Here is a 16271-nt window from a genome sequence, read left to right as displayed (position 1 = left end):
ATTTTTCTTAAAATTGTTCAGGTTTCTTCCAAATGCCGGAGGGATCAAAAAGTTCGACCCGGCCGAACTAAGCTGCTTTTTTACTTGTTGGCTCTACTTTTATAACATGTGGACTTTCCCTGTAATTATTTTCTGTGTTGTACAGTGAAATTTTCGTTGAAATCGCTTAAAAAGATGATGAACCAATAGAAGAACCATAAGTAGTTAGACAGGATAAACTTTATTAAAAACATAAACTAAGAGTTACAATTTAATTTAAATTTGTTCGAAATGGAAGGAAAAGGAATAATAATAGAACAAGGTTTGTGGAAAAGTTACAGATATTGACAAAGAAGGACAGAACAAAGAGAATTTTTAATGACACTGGGAAAAAAAGCCAATTTCGATAAGCATTTTGTTTAGAAAAATAATCGAAGCGAAAAATATATCTCTTTGAATTACCCATTCTCCTGGGCGTGCCGCCAAACTAATAATAAAACATCTCTAAAGAAGGCAAAGTTTGAGTTCTTCTCTGGCTCCAAACAATCTCCATTTTCTGCACATTTCGGGCTGTAGCAGACAAATGCAATTGCCAGGAACAAAAGAATTCATTTTGCCTCTTTTGGGCCATTTCATGGACCGCAAACAGATGCCCCAGAAATGTCTCTCTTTTGAAAAATACTCAGTTAGTGAATTGAATATTTGTTGTCCAAATGTTGGCTCTGTGTAGTTAAAAACCAAGCCGTTGTTGGCAGCGAAATATTCGTTTTTACTATGAGCCACATTTTACACTTTATGGTGAATTTGCAGTTTCAGAGCATTTCTCTATCACAAAAATTGGCAATCGCAGGCAGGTGGCAGTAGTCGCCTGTAATTCAAAGAAAGTATTTTTCGAAAAAACTTAGCTTAGAAACTTAGAATATCGACAACTTCTGTAATTTACGTTCGAGCCCATGTATTCATTATGGGCAGCGGTGCAAATTCATGGGCTCTAGAATTTGCAGCTATGCCGAATGAATAACGAATCGAAATTAGAGAAGTTATTCAAATAAAACTTAAAATATTTTATAAGACTTAGAATAAAACTTAACCTAAATACACACATACACAAATAATGGATATCATAGAAAATTGCGATTATTATCCTAAACAAAATGCATAATTTTCGAGATTACTTTTTTCAAGTGACATATACTTAATATAAATCTTAAATTTTTAACTTAAAATCAAAACTATACTTAAGTCTAGACAAATAAATGAAATTAACAAGAAAAAATTCTATATAACAATTTTATAATTTGAATCTTTATACAATCAAGGAACAACGGATAAAGGGGGGTTTTATTTTATTCTATAATTTTTTTGGTTGAATTTGCATTCTCTTTCTTTGTTTCTTTCTTTCGTTTTTTGTGTACATCACAGCCAGCCAGTTGGTCGCCAATTATTGGCGAACATTCACTCGCATCGATCTTCCGATCAATTGAAACAATAGGCGAATTGTTGATTGTTGGCCGATGTATTACGATGATTGTTATACGCGTGCATTATCGTATCCATCGTACACTGATAGTTCGGATCATTCGGATCAGCGGTTGTCATCTTTTGGTATTTGGCAAATGCACCCGTACAATCTTCCATGATGTTGATGGCCGGTGTGCCAGAACCCTCATTTCCAATTGCATTGGTATTGCTGCAAGTATCGTCAGTTCGGTTGGCATTGCTGGACACAATCACCTAGAAAGGAAGGTCAGACATTAATCGGAAATAAAATTAAGAATTTTATTTAAAAACTAGTAAAAAACATTAAGTTCGGCCGGGCCAAACTTTTAACACCCTCCAACTTAGAGTAAAGGAAACATTAGGACCCATTGTGACCCAAAAATACCAATTTTTAGACAAATTCATGCGAAAATGTGGCAAAAATCATCAAAATTCCAAACAACGGGAGGTACCGCTATACGGAGCTATACAAAAACGTGGACCTATATCTACAATGTTTCGCCACAGGAGCTAGAACCCATTATGACTAACAAATAACAATTTTTAGACAAATCCGTGAAAAAATGTGGCAAAAATCATCGAAATACCGAATGTTGGGAGGTACCGTTATATGGGAACTCTACCAAAACGAGGACCGATATATCTCATTTTCAATACCAACCATCCTAGGCGCAATACAAATTATTCTGCTAAATTTTGACGTTCTACGTCAAATATAGTGGGCCGTATCGTGATTTCAGCAGACCGACGGACGGACAGACATACATACATACGGACATCGCTAAATCGACATAGAATTTTATGCTGATTATGGATATATATATATATATATACGTTATACTTTGAGGGTATAACAAGTAACAAAGCAGCTAAGTTCGCCCGGCAGAACTTTTAATCCCTCCACAATCTGGAAGGAACTTGAAAATTAAAAAAAAAAACAAGTAAAAAAGCCGTAAGTTCGGCCGGCCGAGCTTTAAATACCCTCCACCATTTGGAACGAATTTGGCAATTTTAACAATAAATTCTGTTAAATCTTAAAAAACCCGAATGCAGCCGTTATATTAGGGTCTATACGAAGACGTGGACCTGCATAGGCAATATTTGCCATAAGCCATTACAATATTCAAATACGAAACTTAAAAAAATGGGTGAATAATGTAGCTAAAATCATGAAAATAGCGAATATAGGGAGGTACCATTATATGAGTGCTGAACCAAAACGTGGACCTGCACAGACAATTTTCTGTCATAGGCTGTAGGATCCATTACGAACTTCAAATACCAATTTTGAAACAATTCCGGTGAATAATGAGTTAAAATCATCAAAATATTGAATATCGCGAGGTGCCATTATATGGGAGCTATACCAAAACGTGGACCATTTTCAATACAAAAAGTCCTGCAGACATAACATTTGGGTAAAATCTTATCTACCTACTTCATTTCGTTCAAAAGCTAGAGTGATTTCCACAGACGGGCGGACATCGCTAAATCGACATAGAATTTAATGCTGATCAAGAATATATATACTTTGTGGGGTCTAAAATGTATGTATACTCCATACTGTGGTGGAGGGTATATAAATAATAATGTTCTGAAACATTTTCTTAATAAACAAGTAAGCAAAGGCTATAGTCGTGCGGGGCCGACTATGTGATACCCTACAACACTACAATATATTTTAAGCCTCCTTATGTCCAAATAATGTTCTGAAACATTTTCTTAATAAACAAGTAAGCAAAGGCTATAGTCGTGCGGGGCCGACTATGTGATACCCTACAACACTACAATATATTTTAAGCCTCCTTATGTCCAAATCCGTTTTGGAAGATTTCGCTTTTGAAATTATGCCACGGATCACTGCCCAGGTATTAACCTTAGCATATTGACGAGGGATATTTTCCCAATATTTACGCACTCCGTCGTGCTGTTAGTTTTTGTGGTTTATTATTATAATCGAATGGTCATCCAAAGTGCTAGAATTCTTCCCTGTCCCTAACTCTCTTCTCAGGCGTGTCGATTGAATATCGCCTGTAAGTAATGCTAGTATTTTTTCACACAAAATTAGTGGTCCATTCTACCCGCTGTCCTAAACTCTAACTTCATGCGAAATTTCGTGTCCTTTGGTTTCTAATTGTGACCTTTATAACGGCTGAAAAATCAGGAAAATTGTTTGTTGTTGATCCATTTCAACCTCTAAATATATAGCGGATATCTTTGGAAACAATAGGCCTAGCTCTTCTGAGCCTAACCCTACCCTTGTAAAAATTTCGTGAGGATCGGACGATAATTGCAATCTATACAGAATAACCCCAACCTGTGTTGTAAGGTGAAAAATATTACAAAATGTACTCTTCAATATTGTAAGTCAAAATGAAAAAATCGCATGCGATAAAAATTATGAAAAAAAAAATAGTGACACACAATACTACAAAATCTATATTAACATCATTATTTACACCTTTTTATGCGATTTTTTTAGATTTTATTCTTTTATTCCAAGAGGGCACTCTGAATTGACAAAATTTGTCAAAATCGGTCCAGCCATTCATGAGCTATATGCATTCTAGCTAACATCATTTTCCTTTGTATATAAACATTGTATATATTTCGCTATATATCCGATATATTTACTATCGGTATGTACGTAACGGTCAGAATTTACCTCTTCGTCTATTTGTGATTTCGCCAGGATTAAAAATATTCGCGGTTTAATGGAAAATTTGACTTTTATTTAACACAAATGTTATGGTCTATTTCACCCACTAAATATTATCCGATGACCATCAAAATTGGAAGACTTCTGCCCAGCCCTAAGCTCTAGCCCCATACTAACTTCGATTTTGATTGGTCTATAAATGCGACCTGTGGAGCAACTGCAAAATCAGCAAATTTTTCAGTTTTTGGTCCATTTCAACCCCTAAATATTATGGGATCATCTCCAAAAGAAATAGGGTTCTATTCTGTTCTTAACCCCACCTCCATTTTCAATTTTGTGAGGATCGGATCATAATTGCGACCTGTAGAGTGATTACAAATTAACATGGACAGACGGACGAACGGACATACATACGGACATACATCGACTCAGCTCGGCGAGATAGGAAGATCCATATATACTTTTCTATGTGGGAAACCAATTTTTCGAGGTGTTACATAATTTTTGGCCCAATCAAACTTATAATACCCCCAACACATAGTGTTGTAGGGTATAAAAATATGAATATATAGAGATATATCAAAATTCAGAACGTTATCTCTATCCATTTACCCAATACCAAATTTAGTACTATTTAGTACTATTTAGTATTTTTCGTACAGTTATCGTACACATTTCCGAATCAACCTCCATATGTACGGTGACCCTAAGTACCAACAACACTATATGTTAACCCAATACCAAATTGCACCAAATATAGTACTATGTAGTACTCTTCGTGTCCTTGTAGTACACTTTTCCAAAACAACCTAGAGAGGTGGTTTTGGTACAATGTGGTTTTGGGTGACAGTATAATAGTGGAATGTTGAAATTTAATATATTTATTTTACTAGTATATACATGAAATTTAGTATTATATATGTAAAATTACGAAAAGTGCTTACCCGTAATTTGGCCTTGGTTTCATCTAAATTATCACCAACATCGACATTGCCGCCGGCGCCATTGCACAGACTAGAATTATCGTCATTTTTTGGTGTCAACGGTTCATAGACTTCTGAGTTCGGTGACATTGCACTAGATGGCTCCACTGTGGTCACACCCGAAGGATTACTCCCCGCTGTGGGTGGCATGCGCATGTAGTACGGGTTGTTGAAATTATAATCCGGATCTTCTTTGATGACCGCGGCATGAGGTTTATGTTCCATCTGAAATTGATGGGGATGCGGACTGTGATATTGTTGTTGATGTTGGCTGTGATGGTGCTGCAGGCTTGAGGGTGGTGGTGGTGGGGGATAATACTGGCCCCCGGTAGCACCTGCACTACAACCATATGGATGAGTGAGAGTGGCATGATGTGGTGGCTGGTGATGATGATGGTGCGTCGAATGATGATTATTGTAATAGTAGGGATTGAACGCTGGCTCGCTGTAATGATCCATGAGATTTGTTGTGGGTGTGGTGGGCGTCGGTGATGGTGTCAATGGGTTAGGTGTTGAGCCGCCATTACCGTTTATACTCAACGACTGTAAGCTGGGCGGTCCACCTGACGAAGAGGAGGAAGATGTCGAACCGTTGCTATTGTTACTGCCACAGCTGCTGGCACTACCCTGGGGCTCCGATTTGATTGTAGTCGAAAGTGATGGTGACAGGGGCATACCGTCACATGAAAATTCCTTCTGTTGATCCGATTGAATTTTGTGACGTCGTCTGCGATTTTTGAACCAAATCTTGACCTGAGCTGTACCCAAAGTTAGCTTCGCTGAAAGTTCAGCCAGCCGTGATGATGTCAGATATCGGCCTTGAAGGAAATGTTGTTCCAATTCGGCAATCTGAGCACTGGTAAATGTTGTACGGGTGCGTCGTGGACGACGCATAACCAGTGAATCGGAGAGATCATCTTAAAAAGACAAACAAACAAGCAAATGTTAAAAAAGCACAAGAAAATTCCAAGAAAAATATAAAATGTCTCACCTGGTTTGGGAAGTTGGTTAGGAATGTATGGACGTATATAGTTGTAGTTGATTGCACCAGTACGTTCGTCAAATAGCTGAAATTATAAAATTAAGAAAAAGATTTAAAAATTGGAGAAGAATATAATTAAAGTCTCTGGCTAAAATAACTTGTATGCCAAGTACATACTAGGACGAAGTCCGTTTCAGGACATTTGGAGTCGATCTAAAATATCCGTCCGGATGTCTTGTGGGCTTGTGCGCACGATAACACTATACGATTTAGTCCAAACATGATCCAACAATCCTTGATCGAGTTCTTAGATGGAAAATCACTCACAAAATGTAAAAATTTTTAAAGAAAATAATATGCCCCATTTTTTACCAACCATAGATATGGAACTAATCTATGGAAACCACTCCTCCCACTCTCAAACAAAAATCTCCCTTTTGAGGATGAATTGGGAAACAATAAAAAATTCCAATATACGAAGTTTAAAAAGATGCATATATACATACATAGCGTGTTTGGCGCATCAAATAAACGAAAACGGCCGAAAATATCTATATATATAAAAGGAAGTTGTGTTAGTTACTACGCTTATAACTTAAAAACCGCTGGACAGATTTTAACGATTCATACAAATTCGGAATTGTATCCTTTCCGAAAAGGATAATATCCAAAAAAATCGCGTAAAAATGTGATATATTAACATTTTCATTTTGACTTTTGAAATGTACAATAGTAATGTTTTATTTTGCATGATTTTTTCCATTTTGACTTACTTTTTTCTAATGTACATTTGTAGTGTTTTTTATATTTTATTTTAGAATTCGAATATTAATACCAATTTATTAAATTGATTTGATTTCTTGAGAACTGATATTGATGGCGGGTTACATGGAAGTGTAGTTCCGAATTATGTGGTGGTGAAACGGAATAGAGGATATTGAAATAATTTAACGCGGTCACACCAAAGTTAAAAGATAATTACTTTTTCAAAATCGCTAAAAACTCACGAAAAAGAGATCTCATTGCAAAAATTCTCAAATCGGGAAAAACTCTAAAAAAATTTTCAATGGAATCGAATTTTAAAACAATAGTACTATTCGATTGACAAACTTTTTAAGGATCTTTAAACATTTGCTGTAAAAAATCAGCGAACAAGGTGAAGATTTTTTTAATTTGTTATTCTTCTTTTGTAATTTTTTTCAATTTGTATTATCAGTGTATCAGTGGATTTTTTGTGAACAAAGTAAAGAATAATTTTTCACTATATACAATTTTTAACCAATAAAATGAAATAAGTGCGAAATAGGATGTTAACTGATATCCTGGAAGATGCGAACGCATTAAAAAAAAAAAACAAAAATGACCGAATAAACCTAATGTGGCTCATTTCAAAGCGTGGTCCAATGAGAGCTCAAAATGCTAAATTCTTTGGGAGAATAATCAGTAAAATACCAAATATAAAAGGTGCAAAATAGAAGAGCGAATGGGACTTTTAGTAAGAAAAGCTTTTATATCCTTCCAGAAATTCTTCCCAAACATTCAAAATACCTTAAATCACTTTTGCAGGTCTTTATATCGATCATAAATCACGGATAAGGGAACAACCCGATTTCATATTTATATAACCATCTATGATTTAAGCTATTTTTGGGGTCTTGGCCACGTTTTTCATTTGTTGGCCCTTATTTGACTTTTTTTGTTTCTAAGAGAACCTCTTCGCATAAAATTTGAAATTTCCAGAGTAGGACCCATATTGGTCTTGACCACATTCATCAATTGATTTGGCTAACAATTTTTATTAATATCACCCTGGGGTAGGGAACCATCATACAGATAATTGCCACATAGGAATTTATTTAAGTAAAGTCCCCACATTGGAGTATCCCCAAGTCCACTTTCACATCTAATGTGTGGTCAGAAAAGAAAATTTTGTATTCTATTGAATTTGTAACCCCCAAGAGAAAATTGGTTTGGAACGTAGATTTGGGATGTACATCTATATGAAATAAGTTGTGGAAACATGAAAAAATTACAAATATAAGAAAGTAGCACGGGACCGAATATTTGTTGAGTCATCATTGAATTATACTATAATGAAAATATGAACTTTAAGGGGTCTCCAACTTACAATTTAAATGGCAAATAAAATTAATTCCCATCTTATCATTCTGCCCTCAATTATGAGGTGGATAAAACTATTTTTACTTATTTAAATCACGCGAAATGCTATGACATGCTATATTGTTCTGCTATATTTTTGATTTGGCCTCTATTTGTCATCTTGGATTATAAGTTTTCAGTGTAGGTCGATGTTTCAGAGTAGTGCTCATATAAAGAAGGTACCTCCTAATTTTACCATATTTCAAAGAATTTGGCTAATAATGTGTATAAGGAGGGTGAAAATCGTACACAAAAATTTAAATATATCTACAAATTTGAGAATTTTCTCCATGTAATAATACCCTCTCAAGTCCACCTTTTGGCGGACAACCAGACCGACATGGTTAGGGGGACTTATAAGGACTCTAATGTACAATCTAAGGTGCTAATGGGTTTAATAAGGTAATTAACTTTGGCTATTCTTAAATCATTCAGCCCTCAACTATGTAGTATACAAAATACAGTAAATTCCAAAATATTGCTCATTTGACTGGAAGATTTTGCTACGATTTTTACCATATTAAAAATTAATTTGGTCCCATACATGGCGATAAGATTGATATATACTTTTTAATAGATTTGTATAGCACATCCACACAGTTGAAGCCCACGGTTTAAATATTTTAAAACACTTTTAATCGACCTGTACGTGAACACTTATATCAGTCATATCTGTGAATAATTAAGCTTGGACAAATATGCATAATAGACAAAAACTACGGGCCGGCAACGCGGACCGGGCCAGCTAGTAATATATAAATCAAAACCGATTGCAATGTAATTTGGCAAATTTATTTTTGTATCGATCTTCGTTACACATTCTAAATTTTGAAACTGTATCTATAAACTATCTATATCCTGAACCCGGTGCGCTTCGCTACCCCTTTTAATTATACCCTACACCACATAGTGGTAAGGGTATTATGTCTTTGTGCATTTGTTTGTAACATGGAGAAGGCAACGAGATAGACCCATAGTTACTTTTGAGAACCTTCATAGAATCACTTTCTGAGTCGATTTATGCATGTCAGTCCGTCTGTCCGTCCGTCCGTCCGTCCGTCTGTCCATGTATTCTTGTGAACAAAATGCAGGTCGCATTTATTATCCGATTGAGATGAAATTTTCCAAACAATATTTTTTTGGCCCAAGGACGAACCCTGTTGAAACTGGTGAGAATCGGATCAAATTTAGATATAGCTCCCATATATATCTTCATCCGATTTCGGGTTAAATGTGCACCAAATATCCACTATCAGTCCAAATTACCTGAATTTTGGCACACCCAACCGAGTTCGGCCTAGAAGTAAGTATATCAAATTTGGAGAAAATCGGTTCAGATATAGCTATAGCTCCCATATATATCTTTCATCCGATTTGATCTTTAAGTCCCTCAAATTCCTACTATGCACTTCACAACCGTGATATTTGGTACCAGGTATTAGATGGAGCACAGAAATAGCTGTTTTAAATTTTATCGAAATCGGTTCAGATTTGGATATAGCTCCCATATATATCTTCATCCGATTTCGGGTTAATTGTGCACCAAATGGCCGATATAAGTCCAAATGGACTGAATTTTAGTACATCGGACCAAATTCGGCCTAGAAGCAAGTATATCAAATTTAGTGAAAATCGGTTCAGATATAGATATAGCAACCATATACATGTTTCATCCGATTTAGAGTTTTAGTCCCACACATTCGTAATATTCACTCCACAACCGTGATATTTGGTTCCAGGTATTAGATGGAGCACAGGTATAGCTGTTTTAAATTTTATCGAAATCGGTTCAGATTTGGATATAGCTCTCATATATATCTTCATCCGATTTCGGGTTAAATGTGCACTAAATGGTCAATATCAGCCCAAATCACCAGTCTAGAAGCTAATACGTAAAATTTGGAGAAACCCGGTTCAGAGATAGCTATAGTTCGTAAAATGCACGATAGAATTAGATAGATTTTGATTTTGTACCAAATATCTCATAGAGCTCTGAAATGCCCTGTATAAACCTTTTTACGAGAGCTCTACTAAATATGCATAGTGGTGTAGGGTATCATATAGTCGGCCCCGCCCGACTTTTGAGCTTTCCTTACTGGTTTTATATGCATTCAAAATTGTATACATTTATTGGTTTAAAACAAAAAAAAATAAAACATATTCAAAAATTATACAATTATAATTAATGGGATTAAGGATATATATGGGAGCAATCAAGTTTTTATTTCACTTCATTTACTTTTTTCGTCTGGGAGTAAAAGCTCATTTTACCCAAAAATATGGTTTATGTTTCCGAAAATAAAATTTGATTATTTATTTTTTTTAAAATTATTACGTCCGTTGGTTTTAGACGGGCACCGAGCCCGGACATAATCCTCACGGACATAAACCCCATTGCAATTATAGGAGTTATGCCCGGTTTGTTTTTGGTCATAATCCCCATAATAATATGGGGATAGTGTCCGTTTCCAACACAGACACAACCCCCATGGGAAGTATGACCGTTGGACTACTTACAAAAATAATTAATTTAAGAAACCTTCTATTCGCGGTAGCCGGTGCAGGACACACTCAAAGGAGAAAATCTCAAGCCCCGGCCAAAGGCCGGCTACTTACAAAAATTATGAAATTTTGGGTGCAGGAAAAACTCATTTTTTTGGAAATTAGCGGACATAACTCCCATAATAATGGGTATGTCCAAAGACTTTCCCTCTGGATATGTTTGGCACCGGCTATCGCGAATCAAAGATTCCTAAAATTAATTATTTTTGTACGTAGTCCACACAGCAAACTGTCATACTTTATTATTTGGATTATGGGGATTATCACCGAAAAAAAGGTCGTAATCCCAATAATTGCAATGGGGATTAAGACCGTGGGGATTATGTCCGGGTGCCGGTTTTGGATTTTCCATTTCAAATAAAACTGTAAATGGGGGTGGCGGAAATATCAGCCTAATCCGCCAAACGTTAGGTGATGCCACAAACCTCGAAATATTAGTTCTAGACCCACGATTTTACATATGTATCTACCTATATCTCCAAGCTGGGTCGATTTAGCTATGTGTGTCCGTCTGTCACTTTTTTATTTGTAGTCACGCTACACGTCACAACTATGACGCAAACCTCACGAAATTAGGCGTTGAGTCAGGGTTAGGGTCAGAATAAATACCTATACGACTTGCAATGGACCAACAAGATACTTTTCCGATTTTGTAGTATTTTAGGTCAATTTGCGCCTAATTTTGCGTGGGGTTAGAGTTGAGACCAGAGAAGAAGCGCACCTATTGGGATCGACACAGCGGATGAAATGGACCATACCTTTTGTGTGAAATATCAATTTTCAAACACAATATTTTACTTTTCTCAAATTTTGTGAATGAACGATTGATATTTTTTTGATTGTCTACTTTGGCATTTCGTTTTGTTTGTGTTGGAGTTAGGTGAACCAAAATTTGCCTATCGAAAAAAGCTCTTTTTATTTACGTACGGAAACCAAAAATTCTATTTGTCTGGTCCAATACAATACGTACGAATTTTCATAAAACCAGCCTTATCAGACTCCTACGCACCAAGACCGGCTCTTGTGCAAAATTTCAATATTCCAGCTTCAGCCATTTAGACTGAGCGTTGATCGTACATCAGTCAGTCAGTCAATTATTTCAATACTGTTTTATACATTCATATTATTCCAAATGGTACCACATTTTGAGAATTTTTGTACTTTTGGTTCACTTAGTGTTCGAGCCCTCAGAAAAACCTTTGATTCGCCTATTCTACAAATCAGCAAAGACCCTCATTCAGATTTCTAGCTCCATTTCTTCCTCAATTACCAGATAACACTAACAATGATCCCAATACCAATATCAAAATTTTAGCTCCATCCGGTTTACAGTTGAATACACATTTCCAAAACAACCTCCTTATATCAACCATACTTCCCCATCTAAATTCTTTTCAAGATTTTAGCACTATCCGTTGACATAATTCCAAATGGTAAAACATTAAGTGCTTTTTAGTACTTTTAGTGCACCTGTAGTTGGAATTTCCAATGGTAAATCTATCCTACGCTGATTCCAAATATCAGAATTCTACCTCTATTCTTTTAAACAATACAATGGATTTATCATATCCTAGCCATATGGCTAGAGAGGGTATATATCATTTGATACGGTCAAGACGTGCCTAGTCGAAATAACGGTTTAGGTCTCTTTGGACCAAATCGATGTTCGGTCCACTCCTTCTGGTACCTCCCCCACACAAAAGGTCGAACTTTTCAAAAATATATTTTTTGCAACTTTACAAATATTAAGATTTGCGTCAGTGCTAGATGAGGTGTGAAAATGGACAATATCGGTCCACACCATCAAGTACCTCCCGCACAAAGGGTCAAAATTTTGAATAATAACAACTCTTATAAAATGCAATGTTAGAGTCCGATTGTCTTCAAAATTTCACATATCCCAATAATTTTATTAGCCCAATGTCTGGTGTTAAGATGGAATATATCGGTCCACTCACCCTGGTACCTCCCCCACAAATGGTCGCAATTTTCAAAAATATATATTTTTTGCACAGAAAGAGAAAGGACAATGCGATTTTGCTCCAACTTTGCAAATCATAATATTTGCGTTAGTGCTAGGTCAGGTGTGAAAACGGACAATATCGGTCCACAACATCAAGTACCTCCCGCACAAAGGGTCAAAATTTTGAATAATGACAACTCTTATAAAATGAGATGTTAGAGTTCGATTGTCTTAAAAATTTCACACATCCCAATAATTTTATTAGCTCAATGTCTGGTGTTAAGATGGAATATATCGGTCCACTCACCCTGGTACATCCCCCACAAATGGTCGAAATTTAGCTAGGTCAGGTGTGAAAACGGATAATATCGGCCCACTTACAACTGTCACAAAATGTGATGTAAGAGTCCGATTGTCTTCAAATTTTACACATCCCAATATTTATGTTAACCCAAGGTCAGGTGTTAAGATGGAATATATCGGCCCACTCTTTCTGGTACCTCCCCCACAAAAGGTCGAAATTTTCAAAAAATATATTTTTGCACAGAAAGAGAAAGGACAATCCGATTTTGCTTCAACTTTGCAAATCCTAATATTTGCATCTGTTCTAGGTCAGGTGTAAAAATGGATAGTATCGGTCCACTCTATCAAGTGCCTCCCCCACAAAGGGTACAAAATTTTGAATAATTACAACTCTTATAAAATATGATGTAAGGGTGTAATTGCCTTCAAATTCACATCCGAGTCCGATTGTTATCAAATTTCACACATCCTACTATTTTTATGAAACCAAGATCTGGTAGTAAGAGAGAATATATCGGTCCACTCCTTCTAGTACCTCCCCACAAACGCTCAAAATTTTGAATATCCATGAAGTTCATAAAAAGCGAAGTCAACATCTGATTCCATTCCAGACATGGTGCATCTCAATATTTCCATCAACACAAGATCTGTTAAAAAGATGGTAGAGTTCGGACCATTTATTTTGCTACCTGCTCCACATAGGTTTCAAGATTTCGAAAAACAAATCGCTCAAAGAAAGCGAAGTAAGCATTCAACACTTTTCAATCATCATATCTGTCTTTTGGCAACTGACCCACAAAGGGTCACAATTTTCAATATTTTTTATCTATTATAACAACAAGTCAGCGATTCTTTACAACAAGCTATATCTAAATATTTCTTTCAACCAGAAACCTGAGATGAATATAGAATTTATGATTTCGCATAAAATTGAATAAAAATGTTCGATTGCCTTGTAATTTTGTAAATACCAGTAGTTTTATCTGTAATAGATGAAGTGTGAAAATGGAATACCTCGGTCGACTAAATCTGGTACCTCAGGCACATATTAACATTTTCATAAAATGATCATACATCTCATATAAAGTGAAGGAAGTAGTCGATATAGTCCAAACCTGGCACATCGTAATATTTATATTATATTTATTTAGGTCCGATGCGAAATGGACAATATTGGCCCATTTCTTCGGAATCTACTTAATAGAAGGTCAACACTTTGGATAATCATAACACAAGTTAAAATACATTTATATAATCGAACATCTGCTGAGAGTACACAAATGTGGGCAAAAGCGACTGATACTCTTTAACTTGTTTTCGTAGATTTTCGTATAAAAATTCCATGTTTCAAAATTTCGTCGGTGAAGAAAAATTACAAGAAAAGAATTGGGGTGCATATTAGATACCTACCAAATCAAATGGATTCCGAAATTGTGGTGGCAACTGCAACTGTGGATGGGGATGAGGATGCGCATGTGGATGCGGGTGTGGATGATAGAAATTCTGATCAGGTGGCGGTTGCGCCATTTTTATGTTTGTAACTATCACTCTCTCGATATCGTATTTTTCTATGAGTCTTTCTTATTGGATTTTTTTGTTACAAGTTTTGAATGTAAACCAAGAATATTTTATAAATTTTTGCACACTCTAAAAAGGAACAGCACAAAGTTTAATTTATGATTACGTTTTAAACTTTTATCAATCCCTGTTTACATATTCAAAAATAAGCAAATTATTTCACTTTTTTTTAAACTATTTGAAATAAACACAAACAAACAGAAAGCAATTAATTGACGCGATTCCAACTGAGCTGGCTGGGTGTAAAAGAAAACCGAAGATCAATTCAATTCTCAGCCTATTGTTTCTTTACATTTAAATTTTCGCGATTTTTATTCAATTCTCTTGTTCTTTCTCTGTTTGTCGTTTTGTTGCTTTTATTGAATGTTACAGCGATGGAATCGATCAATACCTTTCACCTAACCCATTGTGTTAGGTTAGAGTGAGTCGATTGAGTCAAGCTGCCGTTAATAGAGACAAAATGTCACTGCACCGATAAAAATAAGTGTTAAAAGGGAATCTGTGATAATTATGTACGCAAAGAAGTAGAATACATACACACTTGGGAGTTGTGCTCATCTTTTGTCAAAGTATATTGAGCAGGGTCTGGATGTTAATGTTTTATTTAAAGCTTTGCAATTTGCTTTTTATACCCACCACCTTGGAAAGGAGGGTATATTAACTTTATCATTCCGTTTCTAACATCCTTAAATATTCGTCGTAGACCCCATAAAGTATATATATTCATAATCAGCATAAATTTCTAAGTCGATTTAACGATGTCCGTCTGTCTGTCTGTTGAAATCACGATACAGCCCACATTATTTGACGTAGAGCGCCAAAATTTGTATTGTGTCTAGGATGGTTGGTATTGAAAATGAGTTATATCGGTCCACGTTCTGGTACAGCCCCTATATAAAGGTACCTCCCGATATTCGGTATTTATATTTTTTTGCCACATTTTTTCACGGATTTATCTAAAAATTGGTATTTGTTGGTCATAATGGGTTTCAGCTTCGCTGGCAAAACATTGCATGTATGGGTCCATGATTTGGTATAGCCCCCACATAACGGTACCTCCCGATATTTGGTATTTTGATGGTTTTTGCCACATTTTTTCACTGATTTATCTAAAAATTGGTATTTGCGGTGATAATGGGTTCTAGTTCGTGTAGCGAAACATTGTATGTATAGGTCCACGTTTTGATATAGTCGCCGATATAGACGGTACCCCCCAAAATTCGGTATTTTGATGATTTTTGACACATTTTTTTTCAAGAATTTCTCTGAAAATTGGTAGTTGTAGATCATAATGGGTCCCAGTTCGTAAGGCGAGTCATTGTAATTATAGGTCCACGTTTTGGTATAGCCCCACATAACGGTACCTCCCGATATTCGGTAATTTGATGATTTTTGCCACATTTTTTCACGGATTTTTCTCAAAATTGGTATTTGCAGGTCATAATGGTTCTAGCTCTTTTGGCGAAACATTGCATGTGTAGGTCCACGATTTGGTATAGCCTCCATATAACGGTACCTCCCGATATTCGGAATTTTAATGGTTTTTGTCACATTTCTTCTAATGTTTCCTTTACCCTAAGGTGGAGGGTATTAAAAGTTTGG

General features: G+C 35.8%; 1 protein-coding gene across 2 annotated transcripts; it reads right to left on the bottom strand.

Moving 5' to 3' along the window:
• Positions 1-201: 201 nt before the first annotated feature.
• Positions 202-15107, bottom strand: bcd (homeotic protein bicoid-like). Of its 2 annotated transcripts, XM_059126972.1 has the most exons (5): positions 15061-15107; positions 14502-14738; positions 6113-6188; positions 5083-6038; positions 202-1713 (listed from the first exon to the last, which is right to left on the bottom strand). In XM_059126972.1, the coding sequence occupies exons 2-5, from the start codon at positions 14616-14618 to the stop codon at positions 1456-1458; spliced, it is 1407 nt and encodes a 468-aa protein (XP_058982955.1). In that variant the 5' UTR covers positions 14619-14738; positions 15061-15107; the 3' UTR covers positions 202-1455.
• Positions 15108-16271: the final 1164 nt, after the last annotated feature.

The sequence above is a fragment of the Musca domestica genome, unplaced genomic scaffold, assembly GCF_030504385.1.
Source record: "Musca domestica strain aabys unplaced genomic scaffold, Musca_domestica.polishedcontigs.V.1.1 42, whole genome shotgun sequence".
NCBI lineage: Eukaryota > Metazoa > Arthropoda > Insecta > Diptera > Muscidae > Musca > Musca domestica.
The sequence above is the reverse complement of the archived record's forward strand: the minus strand, read 5'-3'. Positions and strand labels throughout refer to the sequence as shown.